Raw genomic sequence first — 26013 nt, 5'->3', positions numbered from 1 at the left:
CAACGTAACAACAGAGCGCCGTGACGACGTCGAGCGCCGAATGGTGAAGGGGGATGTTTAAATTAATTATTATGAACGTCATGCAATCTCACAACATTTAGGCTCAAATATGAGAAAGGCTGGAAAGTAGGAAAACTGCTGAGCTTCCACAGCCTCGGGAACACACAAAAGCTGGGGTTTGTGGACCAAATGCCTCCAAGGTGCCGTAAATGTCATATAAATATTTGGTCTAGGAGTTAATTCTTGCGGTTTCTATTCAACATTTGTGACCTAACTACAACCACAAAACGTATGACTACCTTAATGAAAGTATTGTCCGTCGTTAGCTACTACTTACTCCCATTTTTTAGGTAGTTCCTCGATTCCGTATCGATAGAATTTCTCATCTTCATCAGCGATCCCTTCAGAGACCCTTTTTTCAATACTTTCATAAGAAGTTAAACCCTGTGCTGCCAAATCGTTAATCATGCATCGGAACAAATACTAAACCGAAAGAGCAACATCTAGTGAATATTATTGCCAAAGCATTGCTTCAAATGAGTTAATTGTTGTTGATGGGATTGTTCTTCAATAATTTTATAAGGTTCTAAAACCTTACAGTACACCACACATATCCCACCATATGCACAGTGTAACCTTTGCGCAGTGAATATTTCGCTTTGGTTGCGATGGACCTTGTTCACCAGGGCTTTTTGCGTTTAGGATTCTTGCAATAACTCCCCTTTTCATCACCAGTGACGATTCGGTACAAGAATCTTTTTTCTGCCGTGCAAGCAGTAATGAAAAAGTACTCGCCGCAAAAACAATCTTCCAGGAACAAAACATGACATGTTCAAACGTTTACAACAGGCGTTGTTTACACTTTGACCAAACAATCTATACTGGGTTAGATGCGTTAATGACAGTAGCTGTCAAACACATATTTCGTGAAAAAAATAATTGTTATATTTAGTGAGTAACGCCATTAATTATAAAACCGCAAGAATTAACTCCTAGACTTAATTAATCACGGCTGCTTCTTGCTATGTAACGGAGTTAAAGGAATGGAACACGACTTTCGGCTTCATTATTAATTCCGATTGAAAAAAAAACCAACCAACCTGAACGAATTTTTCAATCAAATTTAACAAGAATGCACCACCTGCTGATATGCGTGTCCTTCGAGGTTGAACGCCATCCCACACTAACATGCAGGAGCATTCACAACAACGAGAGCTGTGCCAGTGTAAACATCAAAGGCTTACAACCCTTTCCGAGCATTGAGAACATTAAGAAATTTTCTGGCGAACTCTTATACTAGCAGAATTAGGAAGAAATTCATTGAAAGTGAAAGAGAATGTTCAGACAGATGTTATAACATTAACAACCAACTTATTTGCACGGCCTTTCTTAAAGGTAAATATTTGATAAATACCTGGTTATGTAGATGTTTTATTTCTTTCTCCAGTTGCGTGTCGCTAAACGATGTACTCTTACCTAGAACGATACGAAATAAGAGGAGGAGTTAGTAAAACATACCGAGAATAAAAAATTTGTAATCCTAATGAAACGGAAAATTGTAGCAAGTTTCTCCTTCCATCAGCTATCGAATAGCAAATCGCCTTTTTAATTTATTTTAATGATATGTATAGTAAATGAAGCCCAATAACATCCCATAGTTCGAATTTCTATTGTTACATTACACGATTCGAACAAAACAAAACTATCTAGATATATCATAGCATATGCAAAGGGTTCTGACAGACATCGAGTCTTTATTGTCTGGGTAGATCTGCATGCAGGCCATTAGCATAATTAGAGCTTTATCTTTGCGTCATAGCTGTTGGATTCTATTAAACATATTAGTCTGGCATTACCACCCTGGCTATACATTGGAAAGTGATCAATCTATGCGATGCCGTTGGTAAAATACATGCCTTATCAATAAATTTCCGTCGGGGTGTTTTTAAAAGAAATATAGATTACTGAATAGTTGAATAAACAACGGGGTAAATACAAACAAATGACAAGACTGCCTGCGATAAGCCTTCTACTTCTTCCTCATGGCCAATAAATCCTAGGAGAGTGCACCGGAATTTCACTCAAACTTCATTCGGACGTAAGCTGACGCAGTTTCCCAACAACCGACCACACCAAATCCCGACCCGAACCGACCGAAAGCATACATTCACTCAAATTAATAACAGACCACAAGCTACATCTCCGATAGCGACTGACTTTTCAACCTTCACACAGGCCAGCGTTGCAGCACAGGCCACGACGGCTAACGTTGCTATTACTTGCTATGATTGCCGTCATCCCTTTTCAGCACGGCCCCACGGTTTGCGAGAGGGCGAATAATCACTGCTGGAAAACAGCCGCACGAAGATCATGAACAACCGGCCTCTGGCCGGCCGTGGTGGTCGGTGGGAGAAAAACTTTCGAGCCCAAAATTTTGACTTATCCCAGCGACTGCGTCTGTTCCACGATGTGCGTTGTTCGATGTCCAACGCCTGAGGCAAACATTCGCAAGATAAAGTAAAGTGAACCAGATGCACGCTGGTTTCCACTTTGCAAACAGCCCCCGATCGTTGGCTGTGTTTAATTCTGCACGCTTTAGTGCACGCCGCCAGCTCATGCCACATTTTAACGTCCCAAATATCGCGCAAGACTGGCCCTTTGCACTGGAGAACTAAGTGGCCTGTGCAGGGACGAACAAAACGAATTTCACTACTTTACGAATGGCAAAAAATGGCCCTAGTCGTGCGAAATTACTCAGGCACTTTTGCGAACCACTGTCTCGGAAGAATGTAAATTTGCTCTGCCCTGCCGTTGGTTGCCTTTTCCCACAGGAAGCCGATCCGTTTATTCGTCCATCTTGCTACCTTCACAGTTCAGTCCAGCGTAAAAATGCTGCAGCAAAAATTTGCCACGTCCGATTGGATTCAGAGTTGTCGAAAATGCAACGCAATTTAGAGTCCAGCGCGAACTCTGACGGTGAAGTGACACATCTAGCGAAATTTGTTTCGAGGACTTTAGCACTATTAAGTTCAAGGGTCGGACATAGTAAAAGAATACGCCGCTTGAAACAATAAGAGTCCCTTTTTGGATAAGAAGCAGATATGATTCCTTTCACTAACACGCAATCGTACAAATTATTATATCGATATATACTACTGTGGTAAGTAAACGGCGGGAATTTTCTTATAACTCAAAAGCTCTTTATTTCTGCATGTTTAAAGTAGTCCGTCCGGAATGCAATAGAGTAGTTAGCTCCTGATGCGTTCGGTCTCTTCTATCTCTTCAATAAATTCAAAAGGGTATCCACGGAGTTGCCTCTTGAGTTTAGGCAAAAGGCAAAAGTCACTTGGTGCTTAGTTAGGTGAATACGCTGGTGTCGAAACGTCGAGTGGTGGGTTGAGCTTGTAACGAAATAACCACGAAAATGTGATGCGAAAACATCACGTTTTTGACATCAATCGACATTTCACTTTTTGACGTCCAAAGGGTCACTCAAAAAGGATTCCACTGGTCCTTTCGATATTCCAACAAGGTCAGTAACTCCTCGAACTGTCAATTGACGATTTAGAAGCAGCAATTCTTTAACTTTATTGACTGATGATTAATTATATTGACTAATGCTGAATGCGATTTCAACGCTTTCCCGACCGTCTTTGAACATTTTGTGCCACTTATAAACTGTTGTTTTTGACAGAGCTTTCTCACTGATGGCTTATTCCAACATTTTCAACCGTTTTGGCAGCACATGCCGCACACCAAAGTTGATGGAACTGCTTTGATTCACAGTTTCTGACATGATGAAAAACGAAGCATTAAGCTTTAAACTGTTTACAAAAGGAACCAGAACAGTTTGTCGCATTTTTTGCTATGCGTCCATGATCAGTGAAAACATTGCTATCAGTTGAACATTTGTCTATTACATGGCGACCGTTTTCTATTACATCGCAAACTCTAACTAGAGTTTTGACGTATAATTAGGCTCACATGTTGGTGACAGTTATACTAACTTAGAAATAAAAACATTTGTGCCGTACGGAAACAACTTGTTTGTTCAAAATCAAAAACCATTCTTACTTTTTGGTCACAGTATCAACGTGACAACTAATAAACAAACATGCAAAACTGTTAAAAGTTCGACATGTTTCACTGAGTTTAATGAAATCTTTCATTTCATTTCTACAAAACTTTTTTTTGTAATTTGTCGATCAAACTGCTGAGCTCTTCAACGAGCAAGCTAAACATTAAACGGCACATAATGAAGTTCTGATCCATCGCATCTGTCAGCATGACGCACGTGGTTCTCAAACCGATTAAAAGGCATCCATCCGTCCTGCAGCCATAGCTGGAAAACGGACATACGTTCCCTTGAAATTCAATCATTCCTGGCATCGTTTCAGCATAAGTTTTGCCGACCACATCGAGCACCACCAATATTGCATGGGGAATGAATATTCACCGGCAACACAGACTCCACAATCGCCTCCCGCGTTTGTCATCAGCGTTATGGTGAGCTTTCAAATTATCATCATAGAAGAAAAGCAACAAAGTTTGGGCGAAAGTTTCTCGTGCCAAACTGTGTAGGTTAACTGCTCGTTATTCGCCATGTAACGTTTCTATCTGCCCGCTGCCTGAAACACTGATCGTCTTCGTGTGTGTCTGTCTGCATGCGTCACACAATTCCTGCGGTTCAAAGGCCACCATAACACAAAATAAAATTCTGAATTTGCATACATCTTAAAGAGCAGCATTCGCTCCCATTCCACAGGCGAACATTCAGAAGATGAGCGAACGAAAAAATAACCGACGACAACATCCCCAAAGAGTGTTCTCCCAAAGCGCGTGTCGTTCGACCAAGTTGACTGGTATTTAGAAGTTTGATAAAAAAAACAGCATTTTTGGCATTCCAACCCCGAACACCACGATCGCAATCAACGCAATCGTTATGATCTTAGCAAGAAAAAACTCTGTGCTGAAATGTCACTTACTGCGAGAGGTTCCCCAGCATACGTGTTTTTCTTTCACCCCAAAAAAACCCCACCAGAATGCAATCGGTGCTACAGTTCACTGTGCCTGAGTCGAGTCACTTACCGTGCCAGGCTTGCGTTTTCCTTCTGTTCGTGCGGCTTCATTACAGCCCTTCCATTTACATATTTTCGTTACATCGTCCCATCTCAACTGCTCTATTGCGTGTTGGCCCAGGATCAGTGGCTTGCATCAACAGTTCGTTTTCGGGGCAACGTTCACGTTCACTTCAAACCTTCACATTTCTCAACCTTAAAAACCACAAAAAAGTGTTTATCTTTTACGTAACAACATTCGGTCAAAGTGTCGCTCCCAAAGTCAGTGGATTAAACGTTGCAGCGCCACCGTGTGTTGCAGTGCAGTCAACACCTTTCAGACACACGTCCAGGCAGTGTTCATCTCCTGACGCAACCAGTACCAGGTATGATGGAGGAGCATGCATAAATTTGCTCGCTGCCCATACCTGGCCACCGTGCCTGGGTCTACATGACACATACAAGCGAAAGGAAATTAAATGTGGCACCACATGAATCGATGACACTTTCCGTTCTACTCCGGTAGGAAATGTAACTCTGACAGTGCCACCAACTAACCGACATCCACTACCACCGTTGTCGGCTCGAATAGTTGGACATTTTACAGCCCATGCACCCAGAGTGGCTACGGCGAAGGGTTTGGCATGTCCGATGGTACTCAACTTGTTGGCCGAGTGTGCTGGACTGTAATTGAAGAGATTATTTTATTACCGTTTCCTTCATGCGACCGAGTCGTCAGTGTTTTGGACGTTCAAAGTCACCCGCATGTTGATTGACATGCACGGCACTAATCTTTTGCCGAGCATTAACTTTGCTGTTCCTTTTTTATCAACGAAAATGGCATGTTCTCAACAGACAGGTACATCTCAACCGACACCATCACCTCAAGCTTTGTTGTGGGTAGCAGCAACAAGAGCGCATCCAATCGGGATCGCTACGTTGCGTACATCACGCTTTTTAATCGTTGCCATAAAACGTAATTATCTCTGTTGGGTGCGACAGCGCAGCCTGGCGCAGACGTCGTGGCCAAATCGGTGGAACGGCAACAATGTCGGTACCGGCGGGATGAATTAATTGCAATGACTATCGATATCAATTTCTAACGCATCATAATACACACCCCATCACTCGAGAACGACGACGACGGCCGCGATCGGCTGCTATTTATCCGCTACATAAAAGCATACCTTCAGCGGGACGGCATTTATCCTTTAATGAAATCTCCGCTTTACGAGCGCCACCGATGCACGCGCCGCCGGAGCCCAGACACGGTTCGCCCGGAATGTTGCCGCTCATCAAACGAGCCACTTAAAACTTACACCAAACCAATTCCCCATCTCTCACACCGCGGGGCGAAGGAATTGCCCGAGCATAACAATATTCGACCCTTTTTGGCGCGGGTGGCGGCGTGTGTGTGTGAGTGTACGTAGGGATGAGCAGAACACCAGAAAAAGGCATGCTTCGGCTCCGGCCTCGATGCGATGAGCAAGCAGATTAACATCAATTTTCTTTTTATGCATCTTAAGTGATAAGGAGTGAATGTCGCCCGGAGCGAGTGAATAAAAGTGCCCGCCCGGCACGCCCGGAGAAGACGCAAAAAATTAGCTTTCTTAAGCCCCTCTAAGAAAGATTTTTCACTTACACCCGTTCGGCTCATCGTCGTCGGTGCTTTGCAACAGGACGTGGGTCGGCGCGAAGCGAAGGACACAAAGGACCACCGCCCCATCCCGAAAACCGGCACACAAAACACAATCCCGATAAATGCCAGTTGAAGTCAATCTGCAACCCACCTTCAAATCTGGGCTGGGCTAAAACATAAACAGGTGAATTAACTTTAACTGTTTGTCAACTAATTAACCCTAATGGCGGGTGATTATAATAAGCCACTTTATCCCCGGTTTGGTTGGGGCTCTACCACCACCAGCACTCGCTTCGATCGGAAAATTGATTAAACTTTGACCGAACTTACGCAAGTACTTTTGGGAGGGCCTCGCCACCCTCCCCATCGTAACGTGGCAATTTATGGTCCGGAATATTAGACGTTAGTTGGCATTACAACGTTGGCCTCGGGGGTTCACAAGTACACGGCCACCGGGCAGGGTGATAAATAATTCCTCATCGCATAAGGCTGGCTGCCGGTAACGTGTGGATCTTGCCGCGCACATCCCGAAGACATCCGGCGCCATTTGTAAAGTTTTTATTGAGATTTGAATTTTTAATTACTTTCCAGAGCCGGTTCAAAAGGGCTGTGACAAGCTACGAGCCCCGTAACTGTACTGCAGTAATAGTCCGTCATGGCGCACACGGAAATATAATCGGTGTTTTGATAGTTTTCAGCATAAAATGGCCACAAAGCGGAAGAATAATGAAAACAAACCCATTTAAAATTACATTGAAAATTGGCAATGTTACTATGTAAATTTATTGTTGTCGTTATCTGCGCCAAACAAACACGGCATGCATCATGCATAAGGTGACAATCGCTGTCAATTCGTTTGAATTAAGGTACCCTTGACCTAACATTACATGTGATGTTGGTCGATAAGAGAACGATGATTCTTTCGTCATAAGTTGCACCACAAAAATATCCCCAACTTTAGATTCGGCGCATGTAAACACCAGCAGGGCGAACAATTACGTGCAGCAAACTACAATCTAGCGCCAGTTTGTCGTGAACCAAAAAGCTGCTTCACGGGGAGCGACAAACAAATTGTTGAATGCAAATTTAAGTACTTTCCCGAACGCGGACTTGTCCGAAATGACACATCCTTGCACAACACTGGACGGAGAACGCGCCGCTTGAGTCGCCAAATGGTATTTGTTATTTGTGTGATGATCGTTTAATATTTCATCACTCGTTATAATCTTGCTCCAAAACTGCCCGGCGACACAGTCGCTCGGAGTCGGACCAACGAAAAGCAACGGAACGGAACGGGCCAATGCAAATTTAATGCGATGCAATATGATATGATTAGAGACGCATCCGCCAGAATCTGTGATGGGTGAGGAAACAAAAAGCGTGTCTAACGACAAAAAACTGCGCACTGTGCACATCAATGTTAGACACATGCTGATGGGCATTTGCATTTGTTTGCGTGGACTTGGACTACAACACAGCGGAGTTTGTTTGCCAATTCGTACAAAGTAACGAGAGGACCGCGAGCTGATCGAGTGTACAGAGAGAGGGAAATATGAACACAACGCATTTCGAAATGTAAATCTAATTTTGGCATAATTGGCTCGCGCGGTTATCATTACAATGGCCGCCCCACAAACACACACACACACACCAGTCGTCAGTAATTAAACGGTTCAAGAACATCACCCGTAATTAGCCGATCGAATATCGTTGGATCAAATTTTGCGGTTGCGATAGCTGCATAGCTCCAAACGGGCTTGTCTTTCCGCAACAAAAAACACCATCATCCACATATTTTGCATGCAAAATTGAACTGCTTTTTTCCGCCCATCGATAATTGGCGGGAGTAAACAAGAAACATTGGTAAGCCACACATTGAAGCTCTAATTACACGAATCGAATCCGTGTTCCGTGTGCGAACTGAGGGAATGAAATCGCGGGCGCATAACTCACGACAGCAAAGCTAGTATGTTGAGCACTCAGCACAGTTTGAGCGAGCTCTACATAAACATGCGGAACTGTACATAAAGAATGAAAGCAGTTCCAGGACTTTATTAGTGGTCCGGTGCCGGTTTTCTGCTTGAAACGGAACGAAGGGGCGGAACTTTTTCCAGGGCAATAACACGTACAGTTTGCGAAGAAGAACAACGACCCAAACTAGGAGCTAACTTTATTTGCCATTTTGCCAGCACAACGGACAACGGCATCCTTCACGCGACCAAATCGCGTCTTCGGTTTTAGCTGCACCGAACCGAGCGGTCCCTAGAGAATGTGGTCCGCCAATGGCTCCAATGCACCTTGTTTCACCGATGCGAATGCGACAAAATATAACCTAAGAAGCTGACATAAAAAGCAGATCGCAACATAAAAGAATGCTAACCGTCGCAGTGGCGGTCCGAGCACGTCGGAGCGCAGACGAGGTAGCGCAGCTGGCCATCGCCGAACGCCGAACCTGCCAGTTTCGTGAAAACCCCTTTCGGTCACTGGCTTTTCCACATCACATTACGGGCAGCTGTAGCGTTGGAGCCTTAGAATGCCAGTTTATGTAAACTACCGGCAGAGAGCACTAGAAAGTCCCTAGTGGGGCGGGAGGGCTAAGGGTTTTACCCTCCGTTTGGATGGGTTTTATGTCGCCAGCATCGGTGCATCCAAACCCGGGCACGACCTTTGCCGTGACCGCGGACGGCAATCTCCGTCCAGAGGTCGGAGCGATGGCCGGACTAGTCGGACTTTTGAAATGTCGGCCACATGCTATCAATGGAAACCGAACACCGAACGGCGAGCTGGCACAGCCTACAGAAACGGACGGGGGTGACCGGACAAACCAAACAATATGGCAACTTCTTCAGGGCGGCCGAAGACGGCCTGCAGATGGGCGCCAGCGACGGACTCCGGCACGCAACAGCATGTGCTTCACACTCCAAACCGGCAAATTCTTAGCATTTCAGCATTTCGATCCGTCGGCCGATGTTTCGGGGCCGCATTCAAATACCTAGCGCTGAAAATGTGTAGCTCTCGGTGGTCCAAAGGAAGTCGGGCGTTTGGTGCAGCGCAACACCCGGATCTTCCAGAGGCGCAAGCAACACAACGCCCTGAGCGCCACAGGGAGTCTCGGATTACTCAGTCCGTGTGTCGAATGAGTGAGTGACGTCGTTGTTCGACCCGCCTTCGGCAGCTGAGCAGTGGACGTGGCAGGATGATAAGCTCGCGCAGGACGTTGCCGGATCCCTGTGCCCGGCGCCACCCGGCATTACATCATCCCCGGGGCCATTAACGGATCACAGCCAGCCAGCGGGACTTGCCAAAGTAGGTAATCCGAAGTTGCGCTATTACGCTGTCCCAAAGTCGTCCACAGTGCAGCTGCACCGGGATACTTCTACCCGGCACTGGCCAACCACGGGCAGCAGTTTCTAGTGGTGGCTGCAATATTCACGAAACGCGTTATTAATTAATGATTCGCGCACGATGAAGCGGATGAAGCCCGCTATCGGGAGTGCAGACAACACAGTGACAGCGTGCCAATCTTCTGCATACCCGAGAGGAGTTTATAACTTACCCGATTACGGACTGTTTCGACGGATCGAAGGATTGTCCTTCAATCATGCCGTGATGATGGATGCTCCTGCCTGTTGCCTTGGAAACCTCGAAAAAGTGCCTCGAGGGCCCCTCGCCGAATGATGGTTCGTCCGCCACAACCAACCGCCATCGATACCGTGGAGGGGCTTTTTGGGTCCATCTCGCGATCGTGAGCCCTGGGAAACCCGAACAACCCGAAGCCGATCCAACAAACGGACGGGGAGCACATCAAATAGCGACACACTTGCCGCTGGCGGCCACGGCTGTAATATGCTTTTAATATTGAATCAAAAGATCTCGCATGCGAATCGGAGAATCGTCTGCATCTGGTCGTCGGTCTGGGGTCACCGGGGAACGCGCACAGAGAGAGACAGAGAGCTGTAAGCCGTGTCGTCGTCGTCGTTCTGTGCATTAATTTGATTAAAATTTCAAAATAATTCCAACCAACCGATGGGCCGGCAAACGGTACATTATGCAGTGTCCTGGCGCACCGCAGCTCGGTCGTGCCGAGCCGGTCCGCCATTACTAATAGGCTGCGTGGCGTTTCTCTCGGTGTGAACCAATGATTAAATATGAAGGGGCAGATCAAAGGAAACGAATTCTTAAAAATTAAACACCGTTCAGTGGTGACGATCGATAACCGTACCTCTCTTTCGAATGCGTCAGTGAATATTGTTTTTCACATTTTTAGGCACGGCAAACGAAAGTCCAGGGTTACGGTGCACTGCATGATTAGATATGACCAAATGTATGGGTGGACTACTCGCATCACGTTTCCCACGAATGATGCTTGATTTACGACGGCTCCGTCGCGCCTTTATTGGTCATCACGGCTCTGGTTACGCTGGCCGTGACTCTTATCAGCCACACCGAGGGTGCCGGTCTGAGGACATTTACTACGGTACAGACGTTTTGACACACCTTACACGTGCTGCTCGCCAACGCTCAATGAGACATTAAAACGTGCTGGCTAGCTGTTGGCAGGCACTAGGCAGTTATCTTACTCCAGAATGGCCACGTGGTGCGATAAACGATCGGATCAAACTGTCAGACATTCGTTCGTCCAACGTAGCCACCAAACGTTGCCTTTAAAAAGACATATTTTAGAGCTCGTCTAGGATATCGGGCGCAAACCCTAGAAACACCTCTTCAAAGAACACTAGTTTCTTTCGCGTAGTTTTTCTTAAGGCATTTTCGTGCAATTTTGTCTGATTCGCATAACTTTTGTTTTTTGAAAATGTAACGGTGGCTGCTATTTGTTCCGAATAAGTGGGAATGACACCTGTTTCAATATTATGCTTTTATGCAATTATTTTTCCTTATCCGAATTTTTTATACTTTCATATTCATATATTTATACTTTTCCGTTAATTTTTCTGCTTAATTTTTGGCACAAATTAGCAAGTACCAACAAACAAAACAACTCGCTATGTTGTAGTCACCATAATAACACCCAGATAGCAGGCAGGTGAACGTGTCAAGACGATTGTACCGCTTTTGGAGCAGAAGCAGTACGTACACTTTATTACTCTAACCTATTTAAAAACATTTTTTACACTCTTTGTGTATATAAATTAAATGTAAAATGTTTGGAACAATCTACACGTCGAAAAAGATATAATAAAACGCCCTTTTAAACGATTTAATCAGTACCATGCATAGAATATAGTTAAATACAAAATAATCACACATAAATAGTTTGTAACGATCGTTAAAAAAATAGAAGCAGAAGGTAATTTTCAAAACTCGAAAACTTCTCGAAACGAACGAAACGAAAACTTCTCGAACAACGAAAAAAAAAACAAGACTTAAAAACCAAAACTATCAATCAAACTCTCGGTTTAATTTTTCTCCCATACTTCTGGGCGAAGTCTATATTATTTTGCACATCTTTCACATAAAATGCTATAATAAATAATGAATTCATTCCTCATTTTAAAAATAACTAGAGAAAATATTTCCCTGCTCTCATTCGAATCCGGACCGTATCCGGATTGTGCATTGGAGAAATTAATCTCTGCAGATCACTCTGAAAACACTCAGCACTTGTTACAGAACATTGAATGCTAATAAATCATGGAGCAGGGCTTGCGTCATCCCAAACGCTTCAAATGAATTCAAATGTCACCGTGAGGCTGGAAGTCGGATGGTCGACAGGCGCCAATGGTATGGCCTCCGGTACGGCCATGTTTGTAGTCATGTGCCATGAGATTGTAAAATCAATCGAGACCGATTATTACCACCCAGAGATGCCCAGACCCGAAAAACCCTGACCCTACCTCAACAGTCTGGCCGATAATGATTCTGCTATCGGCTTCCAGCGCTGCGGATTTGGTCCAGACTTCCAGGCGTGTTTGTCTTATCGATACAGCCGATACCGAAAGTGGGAGCGACCATATAAAAGGCCCACCGTACGATCAGCTGACCAGCAGTTTAGTTACTCTCGCGATCGACCACAGCCACGCTGTCAAAAACCCTTCGTCGGCGTTTTCGTGTTTGGACACCTACTCGAACCAGATCGAACAACAGCCACCGGGATGCTGTTCCGGGTGTGTGTCTGCCTTCTTCTGGCCAGTCTAGTTCCGGCACTATCGTCACCAGTGTCACGCTCTTGGCAGGATGAAGAACTGGGTAAGCTAGGGAAATCTGTGGCTTCTCCAAACGGAAGCAAATTTTCGAATCGGAAATACCAAAATCCGAATCCGAACTAAAGTTAAGGTTGTTGGTCCAATTTCTCCACCCTATTTCCCGTCCATCACGCACAGAGTACGATCCGATGCACCCACAACGGTTCCTGTTCGTATCCGCACCGCACGGCTCGTCGCCAGCCGACCAGCGCTCCAAGCGCTCCGCGTCGAAGTCGATGCCGAAGCTTCGCTTCGAGCCACCGGTCGGAGTGGAACAGCACGTCCAGTACTGGACCAACCGGGCGCAGGACATCCTGAACCGGCAGCTGCAGAAGAACCGCCTGAACCGGAAGGTAGCCAAGAATGTAATCATGTTTTTGGGTGACGGTCTCTCCATCCCGACGCTGGCCGCCACGCGCGTGTACCTCGGGGACGAGGGTACCGAGCTGTCGTTCGAGCGCTTTCCCTACGTGGGCCTGTCAAAGGTAGGTCCGGGCCCTGGAGAAGCCACTGGACCCCGTGTGCGGATTGATGAAATCAAATATTCATTCCCTACGCAAACCAGACGTACTGTGCCAACGTCCAGGTGGCCGACTCCGCCTGCACGGCGACCGCCTACTTGGCCGGAGTGAAGGCTAACTACGGCACGATCGGACTGTCGGCGGCCGCCGCTCTCGGCGACTGCCGGGCCCAGAACGACACGGCCAACCACGTGCACTCGATTGCCAAATGGGCCCAGGACTCCGGTCTGTCCACCGGTACGTACACATCCGGGTTGCTCACCGCTTATCTCTGGCTTGCACCGCTCGAAACGACTAAGCAACTAAACTGGCCAGCCAACAATGGGCGCACTGTCACTCGTCAATCATTCGTCACATTCTGTCAACTTACAGGATTCACAGCGCAGCCTAGCTCTATTTTGTAATCTCCACTACCCGAAACGACAGGGCCAGGAGCCCAGTGCCAAGAAACCGAAGCGGAACTGAGGGTGTTCCAAAACCAAATGAAAAACCCAATCGTTTGAGGTTTAGCTGTCAGCTGACCAACATCTATCTGCTCTAAGCACAGATACGCATCGCGTGTGGTAGGCCCCGCCGCTGTGGACATGTGGATAAATGTCACAAAATCGACAACGTCCCGTGATCGAGCTGGTCGCATCGGTCATCAACTATTCAGTCAGAAAAACTCACACACCCAACTAACCTGACCTGGAACTGGAGTTTCATTGACTTTCTGTTTCCGGTGTTTGAAGTGTCCACATTCCACAAATTCATTACCGCCCAATACTCTAAAATGGAGACATCACAGGGATCATCAGTTTAATCCGCTAATCAGTGACATCACCGTCCGCACCGTGTTTCGTCGCAGGTTTCGTCACCACGACCGAAGTAACCAACGCTTCCCCGGCCGGTCTGTACGCCCATACGGCAAACCGGAACTGGGAGTACGACGGGGCCATCGAGGAGGCGGGCTTCGATCCGGCCGTCTGTCAAGACATCGCCACCCAGCTCGTGCACGGCGAGGTCGGCAAGCGGATGCGAGTAAGTGTCGGGCGGGGTGGTGTCAAAAAGCATCTCATACTTTCATGTGTCATAACTCGTCAACCACACACCACCAGCACGTCCAATATTCGGTGCTTTCGAATGCAGCGCACCGCACGTTGCGGTTCGCAGTCGCCGATGCTAAAAGGACGTGCACCGACCGGTTCCGGGGCCGAGTGCTAAAAACTGTCCTTTCACGGAATGAGCGCTTTCGCACATGAAAGGTTGGGGTTGGAATGTGTGGTTGAATTATCTAGTTATTGAGCCGGAAGTTACCACACTCGGGACGGCTCCGGGACCACACCGGCTTCGTATCCTGGCGGAGATGCATCCCGGTGAAGGTGAGCGTCCCGGAGCCAGACCAGTCGAAAGAATGTTCTCCAGAGACAACTATTTCCTACCGGGCAAACGGGAATTGGCCCGGGGAGTGTAAGTTTTACCAAGACTTTGCTCGCTGGCAATCACCTATATTTCAGACTTAACCGAAGCGAACTTTCCGCACCGACCGAACTGTCGGAGAGGCCAGTGGCTGTGGGGACCGGACGAATGTCGTCCTGTGAACTGCGCTGCACTTCGGGCGATAATCGAATTCGATTTAAATCCCTAAAGTAAATGTGCTCCCCGAGATAGCCCCACCGTTTTTGTCGGGTCGAGTCGAGTCATGATGATTTCGGGCTGCCGCCTAATCCGCAATCTCAACGGTCTTTACTCGTCCGGGACTTGCGACGGCGACTTGGTGTTTGCTCTTTGTGCCCCCGCCCAAAGCTCTGGCTGAAACGTAATTAGTTCCTCGCTGACAACCATCAGTTCGAGTTCGACTGCAACCTCGCACTGGGGAGCCGACTGCAGCTGGGGTAGCAGTCAATAGTGCAGTGGCCGAAAACATTTCACCAAATTACCAATATCGACACCAGGGATGCTGGTGATGGCAGTAGCCTTCCCAGGGCTTTGTCAAGGCGCAACCGAACTCAAAACGCGTCTAGGGCAACGATAGTTAGTTCGTTTCATAATTTACTGCACTTTTTTCGCTCACCACCACGTCATCTACCGTTCCTAAAGTCGATTCTCCTTTCGTTTCTGGGGCTTTTGCAGGTAATTATGGGCGGCGGTAGACGCGATCTGCTCCCGACCTACGAAACCGACGACGAGGGCTACCCGGGCCGGCGAACCGATGGGATGGATTTAATTAAACACTGGCAACATCATCACTCCCGCCACCGATCTGCATACGTGCAGAACCGTGCTCAATTACTCGAGGTAATTAGGGGGAAGACCACAAACTCCATACGCACATTCCAGCTCCAGCCTGCCTGTTACATTGGGGTTTTTTGTATCTCAAGCCACCAAGTCTCGTCTGGGCCATAGTGATCCGATACGTAAACGCCCAAACGGGCCCGATGATTTCGACGATATTTTGTAATTTTCCAAACCTTTGTCCAGACCAACACCGACGGTCAAACGGCGGCGGACTATTTGCTCGGCCTGTTCGCCAGCGGCCATCTTGCCTACCATCTCGATGCGGACGAACAACGGCAACCGACACTGACCGAGATGGTATCGAAGGCGATGGACGTCCTCGAGCGGCACGCCGAAGGATACTTTCTATTTGTGGAAGGTACGTGACACTGCAAGAATCAACTCGCAGGCCGACATCCCGGGCCCAGAGCATCGGCGGGCGGCCTGTCTGCTCTGCCTGCTCGTAGCGTGGCGTTCACTTTGCTGTTGTATCTCTTTTCGACACCATCCCGTTCCGAAAAAGGTGGGCGAATTGATCACGGGCATCATTACACCCAGCCGATACGGGCGTTCGACGAGACGGTGGAGTTTGCGAAAGCCATCGAGATGGCACGCAGCCGCACGGACCCGGATAATACTCTGATTGTCGTTACTGCGGATCATTCCCACACGATGACCATGAGCGGCTACTCGGTAAGCTACACCGTCCGTCGGTGCGTCGGCGATGGGCAGGAATTTTTCTAACCGCACCCCATTTCCCTGCAATAGAGTCGCAAAAATGACATCCTGGGAGTCAATGATGGGCAGCGCGCGGACGATGAGCTGCCGTACGCCACCATCAGCTACGCCAACGGGCCCGGCTACGGACGGAACGTGCAGCGTGCGGCCCGCCTCGACCTGAGTGCGGTCGACATGCGGGACAAGTCGTACGCCTTCCCCAGTACGGTGCCACTCGAGCTGGAAACGCACGGTGGCGACGATGTAGCCGTGTTTGCCAGTGGCCCTTGGGCACACCTTTTCAGCGGGACGTACGAGCAGCACTTCATTCCGCACGCGATGGCCTACGCAGCATGCATCGGCCCCGGGCGTACGGCCTGCACCACGGACGGTGACGGAGCGAAGCCGTCGTGAGTTCGAATCTCCGCCGTGAGTTCGCTCCTCCGTGAAAGAGATGCGGAAGGTTGTAGGCTAAAACTGTTTTCAAGGTTATTAGGATAGGCTTTGAACTACAAATAGGGTAACACATATTTAATTGAACCGTGATCACTGACAGCTCTTTTCCATCGATCATACTTAAAATGGCATTGTATTTTTTTCCACTTTTTCTACTCGCGAGAAACACATTTTTTTTAGAAACACCCTAACAGATTGACGATTTCTTTAATGTTGATAGCAACCATGTTGACTATTCTAATGACTTCTAGTTGACTAATGAATTGGAATTGCTTTGCAGAACACGAAATTGTGGTAAAAATACAATATCGACTACCTTAAAATACATATGCCCTAAAAGAAAAACATATTCAGTTACAAACAAGTTGCACAAGGTAGAATTCTATACAAACGTATATTCGGAAGCAGGTAAAAATTCGTATGTAAAAATAGCTGCAAAGGATACATTCGGTTGTTCGAATACAAGATTTTACTTAATTTATCTAAATAATAGAAAAGGCATACAGGTAATATGTTTTGTATGGCAATTTCATAGACTACATGCGCCTACAGACCTACATGGACTATGCATAAAGATCATAATGATGCATAAAGATCAGGAAGTGTTTTCGTAAAATAAATCTAGCGGATGCGGATGGATCAAGACGTATGCAAAACTAACTGGAAATAGTTTAAAATTTCCCACATTTCTATTGTAATTACTCGTCTAAGCGAAACAACACGAAACATTTTTTGCTGCATTACCAAAGTTGAAAAACTGTTTTTTTTTGTGGTTTTCTATTCGCGATAAAATTGTACCAACAATGCAAAACGTAAACATTTGATTATTTCACATGAAAGAATGATTCATTATCTTTCGAATGTATAATATAAGCAACTGTGCTGTATAATATATGTATAATATAAGCAACTGTGCTAACAATCGCGTTAAAGTAGCTGATAAAAGTTGATTTTAAAGAGCCTTTTTTATCACTCTTTCGACTTTGACAGATGAATTCTCGGAATCTACGCAACATGGAAGGCTAAAACTTCGTTGAATAACTTATCTATTTTAGGAAAATAAAACCCTAAGTTTTTCAAATTGGTTTATGACTGCCATTTACCCAAAGTGGCGTCCGTGATCCGGCCCCTAACAGGGATCATCGAACTGTGAGAGAATGATTGATAGAAGGGAGCATATCAGAAAACAGCAACAACTGCAACCAAACATGTGTCGATGTGATTTTACCGGAAGAACAGACTAGCAGACAAAGTAGTGTCCGCCACAGGCAGACGAACAATTCTTTGCTCGCAGTTCGCAGTTCGAAGTCCACTGTCGATCCCACGCAACGCAAGAATGTAGTTCCCGTGGGGCATTTAATTTACGTCGAATTAATAGCAACCGTTGTCGAGCAAAATGTATCGCGTGCTCCACTAATCATGGCAGCGCAGCAAGCATTGTTACACTCCCTATTGTGTGGCGCTTTACGTTGCACACGGGCGGCGCCAATAAATTACTGTTTAATAACTGCAAAACGGTTAAAAGTAGCTCTTTGTACCTCTCTCAGTACTTTTCTTCATTATTAGAGCTAATTAGTTTCCCTGCGCACTGGTGCCTGGACACTGGAAAAATGGAAAAACAATTTAGCTTTCGTAAAAGATGCCAAGATCTATGAGTTATGTTGTGCGCCACGGCTTTAATCTACCGTGCGGCATTTCGGTTTTCCTTTGGGTTCGATTTGGAACCGTCTTCGGCGCCCGCCCCGGCCATAAATCAACCGACACCTAGCGAAACAATGGGCACCTCGCGCCCACGGCAATTCATTAACCATCTTAAGGCTTACACGACGCCCGGCAGCGATTGCGGAAGCGAAACCACTGCAACATCCACAGCGTGAGCCCACATCCTCGGGGCATATTAAAAGACTTCAGCCGGGCTCAGGCACCGACCGTTGACCGGCCCATCGGTAGACACGTGCTGTATGTGCCACGATAACCACGCCCGCCTTCGCCTTCTCTTTTTCCTCTTGCAATCAATTTTTTAACTCCATCCCAATCCTTTTTTCTAGCTTTATTCTTTCCGTCCATCCGTCAACGGCAGGACAGGATCATCGACAACGGACCGGGCCGACGGGCGGTAAAGGATGCTAAGTGGTAGAAAGTAATGGATTTTATCCCTGGATCCCTAACTTGTTGCCAGCAATAATTGCACTCAGCACTGCACGGCACGGATCGGGCCATCGAGCGCTTGAAGGATAACAGGGAAAAAAAGAATCGCTATCCCAACGAAAGCGGACCCGGCTCCCAGGAACACTGTACCGAGGTCTATCGCAACAAGAGCCGAACGGAAAACACATCGATAAAATGAAAACATCGCCCGAGCGCGCCGCCGAGGAAAAACTATTTCCATATTTCCGCTTTTAATCCGCAAAGTCCGCGCATCGCTCATGCTATTCTCGGTGGAATTATTACATTATGGCCCTCCGATGGCTCCGACTTTGGTGCGCTCCCCCTGGATGCCGGCAGCCCTAGGCCGTACCGGGCTTTGGGCTGGGCTAAATGAAACTTGCAGTAGCAGCAGCAACTGCCCGGAGCGGAACCGATGACCACGAAGCCATCGGCCGGAGAAGTCTTCGGTGGCCGTTGGCCGCTATCATTTTGCGCTCATCTCGCCGGAATGGCGGAATGGTGTCCCGCCGCCGCGTAATCGGCCGCGTAGCCCGTAGAAGCTCATTTGCAACGTGGCCACAATAATCGAATACACGGCGGCAAAGTTGGGACTCACCCAGCCGACTCGGCGGGTCTCGGAGTCTCGGACCACAGCGCAACCAAAAAAGAACCAGGACGTCCAAAATCAGCCCACAGAGGCATAGCCCATGGCGCACGCCAAGCACGGTCGCCATATTTTAATCGCAGAAAACGGGAAACCACGCGAGCAGAAATAAAAATAAATCCCTGGACGGGATGCGGGTTTTTTGTTTTGGTTGCTGGAAGTTGTTGGATGACTCACCGGGGAGCGTGCCGAGGCCTACACGCGCGCGCGCGCGCCCTTTCCTGGGCGGACATTACTCACGGAGACCAAACGACACGAAATGGTCGGTCGGTTTATGTATCGCGCGGCCATTCAACTCCGTCCCCCCGGAATGGCCACTGGATTAGTGGATGGCGTCGGAGAGGGCAATAAATTGTGGAAAAGCTCGCCCCAAAAAACTAGAGACACTTGTTACGCCGCGGAACTAGTGCTGCTGGCCTTCCGGGGTTGCAGTTAGCCGAAGTACACATTGTGGGATTTGTTGGCTCGGACGGTGTAACGATCGGAGCAGAGTCAGCTTGATTACGGTGGTCCACTCCTTACGGGAGCGGTTGTTGGAGCAACACCGTCAACATGCCGCACGGTGGTCGAGAAGGTGAGCTGAGTCCATAACCAACGATCACTTGGCGGGGCATTACGGTGTTTTGTTGAATTATAGGGCGACACTTTGACATTTGCTACCGTTTCATATTGATATTCATGTTGTAATTTTGAAGGTATTAAAAGTTATAATTCTTATCATGTTTATGAATAGTAATCAAATCTAAACTACGAAAAAGTTATGAGAATCGCCTGATTACCTACAAGGCATCGCCTGATTATCCACAATCGCTTGAATTTAACACAAGTTTATGGATTTTTTGGGTCGAACAAAAATCTAACTATTAGATATGATAGCAACACGTTTGCAGAAACCAAGACCTGTTAATGTCAATGCTTTCCAACAATAGAAAGCGAATACATACAAGGGCTGATGAAAAATGTTCGCAACATTTGAATTTTCCCGGCCTTCGTATATCCGACATTTTGTGGTGTTAGGTTGCTACACATGTCAGTGACTTGTGGTGAAAAGTTCGGCCATTATGAGTGCTTGTGCAATTTTTGACAGCTGTTTTGCTTGGACAGGATTTTGATCGTCGATTTTTGAGTAGTAATCCAAAAGTAATTGACCACAAAGAGATAACTTATGTTTTGAAAACAGAAAAACGTCCCACGGGGCCAGATCTGGGGAATACGATAGCTGTAGCTATCCTTTGTGGAACAAAAATTCGCGCAGCGCATTGTTTTGGCCAACAATTCGCGTAGAAACCACAATGTGTGAGCAGGGGCGTAAAAGCCAATTTTTGGGTTCCCGCAAATCCAGGCGTTTGTGACGGATTGCTTCGTGCAAATTGCGCATAACTTGCAGGTAATATCCCCTATTGACCATTCTTTGATCAAAAGATTGTTTGGTAAAAGAAACAAAATTTGGTCAAGATTCTTTACCATCCATTTTCTGGAAGAGGCAAAAAACTACTATGAGTCAAATCTTGTCGAAGCTAAAAAAAAATTGTTCATTTATGTATAAAATTATGTATAAAATAAAATTGCAGGCCATTTATGTATAAAAAAATTCTGGTTGCAGAAAATTGCGAAATATGAAACATTTATTTCCAAAGTGGTAGGTCGCCAAATCATTCGTCAAAAGCATATCTCATTGACGATTATTTCCACCTCTTTGGATATGTTAATAATCAATATTGTGGTTCGAAAAACCCACACATCGTGCAAGAGAAGCCAATGCACCCACAATGAGTGCCTGTTTGGTGCGGATTTCGGCTGATTGGTTTTTCAGCGAAATTGAAGCTGCGAACTTGGAGGGCGTTCGGTTTGAACAGGACGGCGCTACGTGCCATACAGTGACAGCCACAATTAAAATTTATGTTATGCGAACATACCGTAAGACTGACTACAATAGATTGAGCGAGATCCTTTCCCGAGTCGACTGGTCTTTTTTTTCCTCTTCTAAATCTGTTGACTTGGCCGTGTCTCAGTTTAACAGCATCATAATTTCCTCCCTCAATTCCTGTTCCCCCCGTTTTAGACCTTCCTCTGGCCCAGCATGGGCGGACCGCACGTTACGTAGCTTGCGTAGGGATAGAAATAGGGCGCAGCGTGCATACTACTGCGTTCGCTCACCTTTTAACAAACGGCTGTTCAAGTACGCGATGAGGGCCTATAGAATTTACAACGCGGCCCGTTACCGTTCCTATGTCGACCGTCTGCAATCCCGCCTGCGCTCCCATCCTAAGTCCTTCTGGCGTTTCGTTGGTGCTCGCAGAGGCTCTGGCTGTCTGCCTAGTGCTATGTACCTCAACGACACCATTGCCGACAACCCTGCTGACATCTGCTCCCTGTTTGCCAGTCATTTTGCTGCGTTGTTCGCGGTACCGTTGTCCTCAGCGGCTAGTCTTGACCCAGGCCTCGCCTACACGCCTGAGGGTGTGTTCTACGTATCCGAACTGCCAATCGACGTGGATCTGGTCGAGAAGGTCCTCTCCGATCTTCGTCTTTCTTTCGCTCCTGATCCGAACGGCATTCCGGCCTCTGTGTTTAAGCATTGCGCATCATCTCTGGCATCTCCACTCGCGCTGTTATTTGAACTTTCGCTTTCAACAAGGACCTTTCCTGCGGCCTGGAAGAAGGCGCAGTTGATCCCGGTCTTCAAAAATAAGGACAAGGCCTGCGTTGCTAATTACCGGGGTATTTCCATTCTGTGCAACGGCAGTAAAATCTTTGAGTCGGTCGTTCGCCCGTCCCTCCTTTCTGCAGTTAGCACATGGTTGAGCCCGCACCAGCATGGCTTCGTTCCCCAAAGATCTACTGTAACCAACCTTATGGAATTCGTTTCCCGTACGGTGGCGGAACTTGATCGCGGGGGCCAAATGGATGCGATTTACACTGATTTTAGAGCTGCCTTTGATCGTGTGCCTCATGCTCTCCTTCTTGCTAAGCTCGGGAAGCTTGGTGCCGCTCCCGCTCTGCTCGAATGGTTTGAGTCGTTCCTGTCGATGCGCTCTTGTTGTGTTCGCATTGGGTCGTACCTCTCCAAGGACTTCGGCTGCACCTCTGGTGTCCCTCAAGGTAGTGTCCTCTCTCCCCTTTTGTTTATCCTTTTTATTAATGACATTACCTCTATCCTCCAATCCCCAGGCTATCTGCTTTACGCGGATGATTTGAAAATCTTCTTTCCTATTAATAGCATCTCTGACTGTTTGTCTCTTCAGTATGCGCTAGACGCCGTCTGCCTCTGGTGCTCCTCTAACCATCTTCTTCTCTCTCCTGAGAAATGCTCCGTCATTTCCTTTTCTAGATCCTCCTCTCCTATCTCACACAACTATAATATCTTGTCTACCCCCCTCGCCCGCGTTTCTTGTGTGAAAGACCTTGGGGTGACGCTTGACTCTAAGCTTACCTTCTCTGCGCACATCGAGGCAGTGTGCAGTAAAGCTTTTAGGTTACTGGGGCTGATTCGGTCTCTCTCCCGGGAGTTCCGCAGCATTGACTGCCTCAAGTCCTTGTATTGTTGCCTGGTACGATCTGGTATGGAATACGCGTGCATTGTCTGGGACCCCTCCTGCAAAACGCTTACCAATGCGCTTGAACAGGTTCAGAGGAGTTTCACCCGCATGGTGTTTTGTCGGCAGCTAGGGTACAGGTACTCTGATCTTCCACCCTACCCGATCCGCTGTCGTCAATTGGGCCTCCTGTCCTTAGTGGATAGGCGCTGTGTGGCGCAAAATCTGTTCATTGGTGGGCTGCTGCTGAGCACTATCGACGATCCTGCCCTCCTCGCCCGCCTTCCTCTTTATATCCCTTCACGCTCCCTACGGCGCCGTGATTGCTTCCTCATTCCCTTTCGCCGCACTCTTTATGGCTCCTCCGACCCCTTCCTCCGTTGTCTCCGTGCGTTTAATCAATCCTACTGCTACTTTGACTTCCACCTTCCTCTAGCGTCCTTCAGACGTGCCCTGTTACAAAACCTTTATCCAGCCTAGGTGCTGTTATCTGCCTCACTAAGGAGTCTCGTTCTACTTTGTTGTCCGTTTTGCTCTCCTCTCCCTCTCCTATTTCCTCTCCTCTCCTTAGTGTCTTAAGCCTCGCCTGTATAGCTTTAAGCAACCGGGTTTATAAATTAATAAAATAAAATAAATAAATAAAAAATACCAGCAGCTATCAACAACCTTAAGAACCAAATTGAAGTTGCTATTGACGAAATAGGACCAGATACAATCGAAAATGTACTCAAAAATAGGTCGACCGAATGAGCTACTGCCACGCCAATCGTGGTAAACTTTTTACCAAAATTGTTTTTCACAAAAAAATGGAAAGAATGAACCTTTTAAATAAATGTTCAACCATTAAAAAATATTCAGTCGTTTTTTTTTATAACCAAATGAAAAAATGCATTATTAATGAAACACCCTGTACCGTAGCACGCGAAAATTCAAATGTCGCGAAAATTTTTGATCATCCCTCGTATGCTTATATCGCAAAGAAGAACATGAGAAAGACTCCAAGTAACTTCTCTAGTACTGAGTAAATCATGTGAACGTTTAAAAATCAAATAGAAATTTTCGTCCAATATCAACCACTATTGAAGTCGTGCTCTGACGTTTCGGACATCCAATCTTTACACCTTTACAGCTCAAACTCCAGCTTTTGCTACCCTTTGAGAATACGAATACGCACCGTAGGTACACTCGAATCCCGAAACGCCAAGATGGAAGTCGATGAAAATCAAACGCTCGGACGAAGAAAAACACTGCACCATCGACGGATTCTGCCGGCCGCCGTAGTATGCTTCTGGAGCTGATTTTCCAATCCAAAACATCAAAAAGATCATAAAGCACACATTCACCCACCAATATTGAATTCGGAGAAAATTCAAAACGCACCAGGGAAGCTCAGCATATTAATAATACCCCAATCGGGCGCGTATTTTCCAACAATAACCAACAGCAGCCCCGAACCAGTTGCATCAGCAATTCATCTGCTGCCACCGATGGTCAATGGGTGGCACAAATAATGGGACTTCGACCAACCCCGGGAAGACCCGTTCTCTCTTCATCCAGGGACGCTCTTCCGACGGCATTCCGCCCACTCAACGGACCATCCATGGTCCGTTCCCAACAGTCACAAACAGCATACTCGGTAGCTGGACAGCAGTCGCCGGGGAGCTCGGTAACCCAGGTTGCTGGCCACCGGCGCTGATGGCAAGCCTTGGCACGTCTTGTCTCGCGTCGCTGGCGGCAGCAGCCGAGCACAATGGGCCGCGGCGCGGGAATCCTATTGTTCTTGGTCCGATTTTTAAACATTCATTACAAAAGTCCCATGCACTTTGTCCGCATAGGCCGCCTTGTGCATGGCAATTGCACTACGCGATTTCCGTGGTTTCTCTTTTTCTCTCCCTGTTCCTCTCTTTCTCTCTCTGCTGTCAAACCTGTGAAGACCCAAGAAACAGTAGTCATCGTAGTCAGGGACATTAAGCCGCGGGTGGAACAATAAGGCGCACTGGATTGCACGTTGCCGTGACGCAAATCAAAAGAAACCCCAGCAACCCCGACAGGTCGGCGATCGAGCATAGCCAACCGGAGTCACACGGAGTCATCCCTTGTTGCTCCTAATTTATGTTGGAATATTAAAGGGAACACCCGGGCTTGGGAACAAACACTCAAGACCATTCCCAGCCGTTCGGTGCGCAAGAAATGATAGTTAATCCTGTCCCAATTACTTTGCCCGACCCGACCCGACCTGTACGATGTCTCGCCAACTCGCGCCGAACGCCAAGGCACTCGGTGTCGGCGAAGAAAGAAGAAAGCAAAAGTGTCGCCCAAAATCGATGTAAGCAGCAGCAAAAAGCACTTTGGCGATTTCGTCTTCCATGTTTCCGTGACGTTCGCCACGTTCCTTGCTGTGAGCAGAGAGCGTCAAAGCGTAACCGTGTGACAAATGGGTGCCATCTATCAGTGCATGAAAAATTGCAATACCGAACCGCTGCAATACCGAAACGGGGCCACCCGGGCCAACCCAACAGCTCGTTTGCATGCCATTCGAATGGTTTAAACCCACGCCGCCCACGGACCACGGGGTCGTCTACTACTGCTACTTACGAGCTTTGCCTTCAACGGTGGCGATGGTGGCCGGACCTAGCGGAGACAGCGCAGGTCCCGGGAGGTAGAAGCGCTGCTCATGACACTTACCTAATGTTGGAACGTTGGTCGTCAATGGAGCGAGAGCAAAATGAATAGGGAGAGAGATAAATAGAGAGAAAGAGAGATAGATAGATAGAGAGAGAGAGAGAGAGAGAGAGAGAGAGAGAGAGAGAGAGAGA

The 26013-nt window shown here is 47.2% G+C and overlaps 2 protein-coding genes across 2 annotated transcripts in view; one reads left to right on the top strand and one right to left on the bottom strand.

The window, feature by feature from the left end:
• The first annotated feature begins 12809 nt into the window (after nt 1-12809).
• LOC131207616 (alkaline phosphatase-like) lies at nt 12810-16807 on the top strand. Its single transcript, XM_058200236.1, has 8 exons — nt 12810-12903; nt 13038-13384; nt 13465-13657; nt 14268-14440; nt 15533-15697; nt 15881-16055; nt 16200-16369; nt 16445-16807. The coding sequence occupies exons 1-8, from the start codon at nt 12810-12812 to the stop codon at nt 16805-16807; spliced, it is 1680 nt and encodes a 559-aa protein (XP_058056219.1).
• A 1171-nt stretch (nt 16808-17978) lies between these two features.
• Nucleotides 17979-26013, bottom strand: part of LOC131207615 (peripheral plasma membrane protein CASK-like) — a 59239-nt gene continuing 51204 nt past the window's right edge. Inside the window, exon 12 of the mRNA XM_058200235.1 lies at nt 17979-17996. Within this exon, the coding sequence (XP_058056218.1) occupies nt 17979-17996 (18 nt within the window). The remainder of the gene's footprint in view (nt 17997-26013) is intronic.

This window comes from Anopheles bellator, chromosome 2, assembly GCF_943735745.2.
Source record: "Anopheles bellator chromosome 2, idAnoBellAS_SP24_06.2, whole genome shotgun sequence".
In the NCBI taxonomy this organism is placed as follows: domain Eukaryota; kingdom Metazoa; phylum Arthropoda; class Insecta; order Diptera; family Culicidae; genus Anopheles; species Anopheles bellator.
This window is presented reverse-complemented; position numbering and strand designations above follow the sequence as displayed.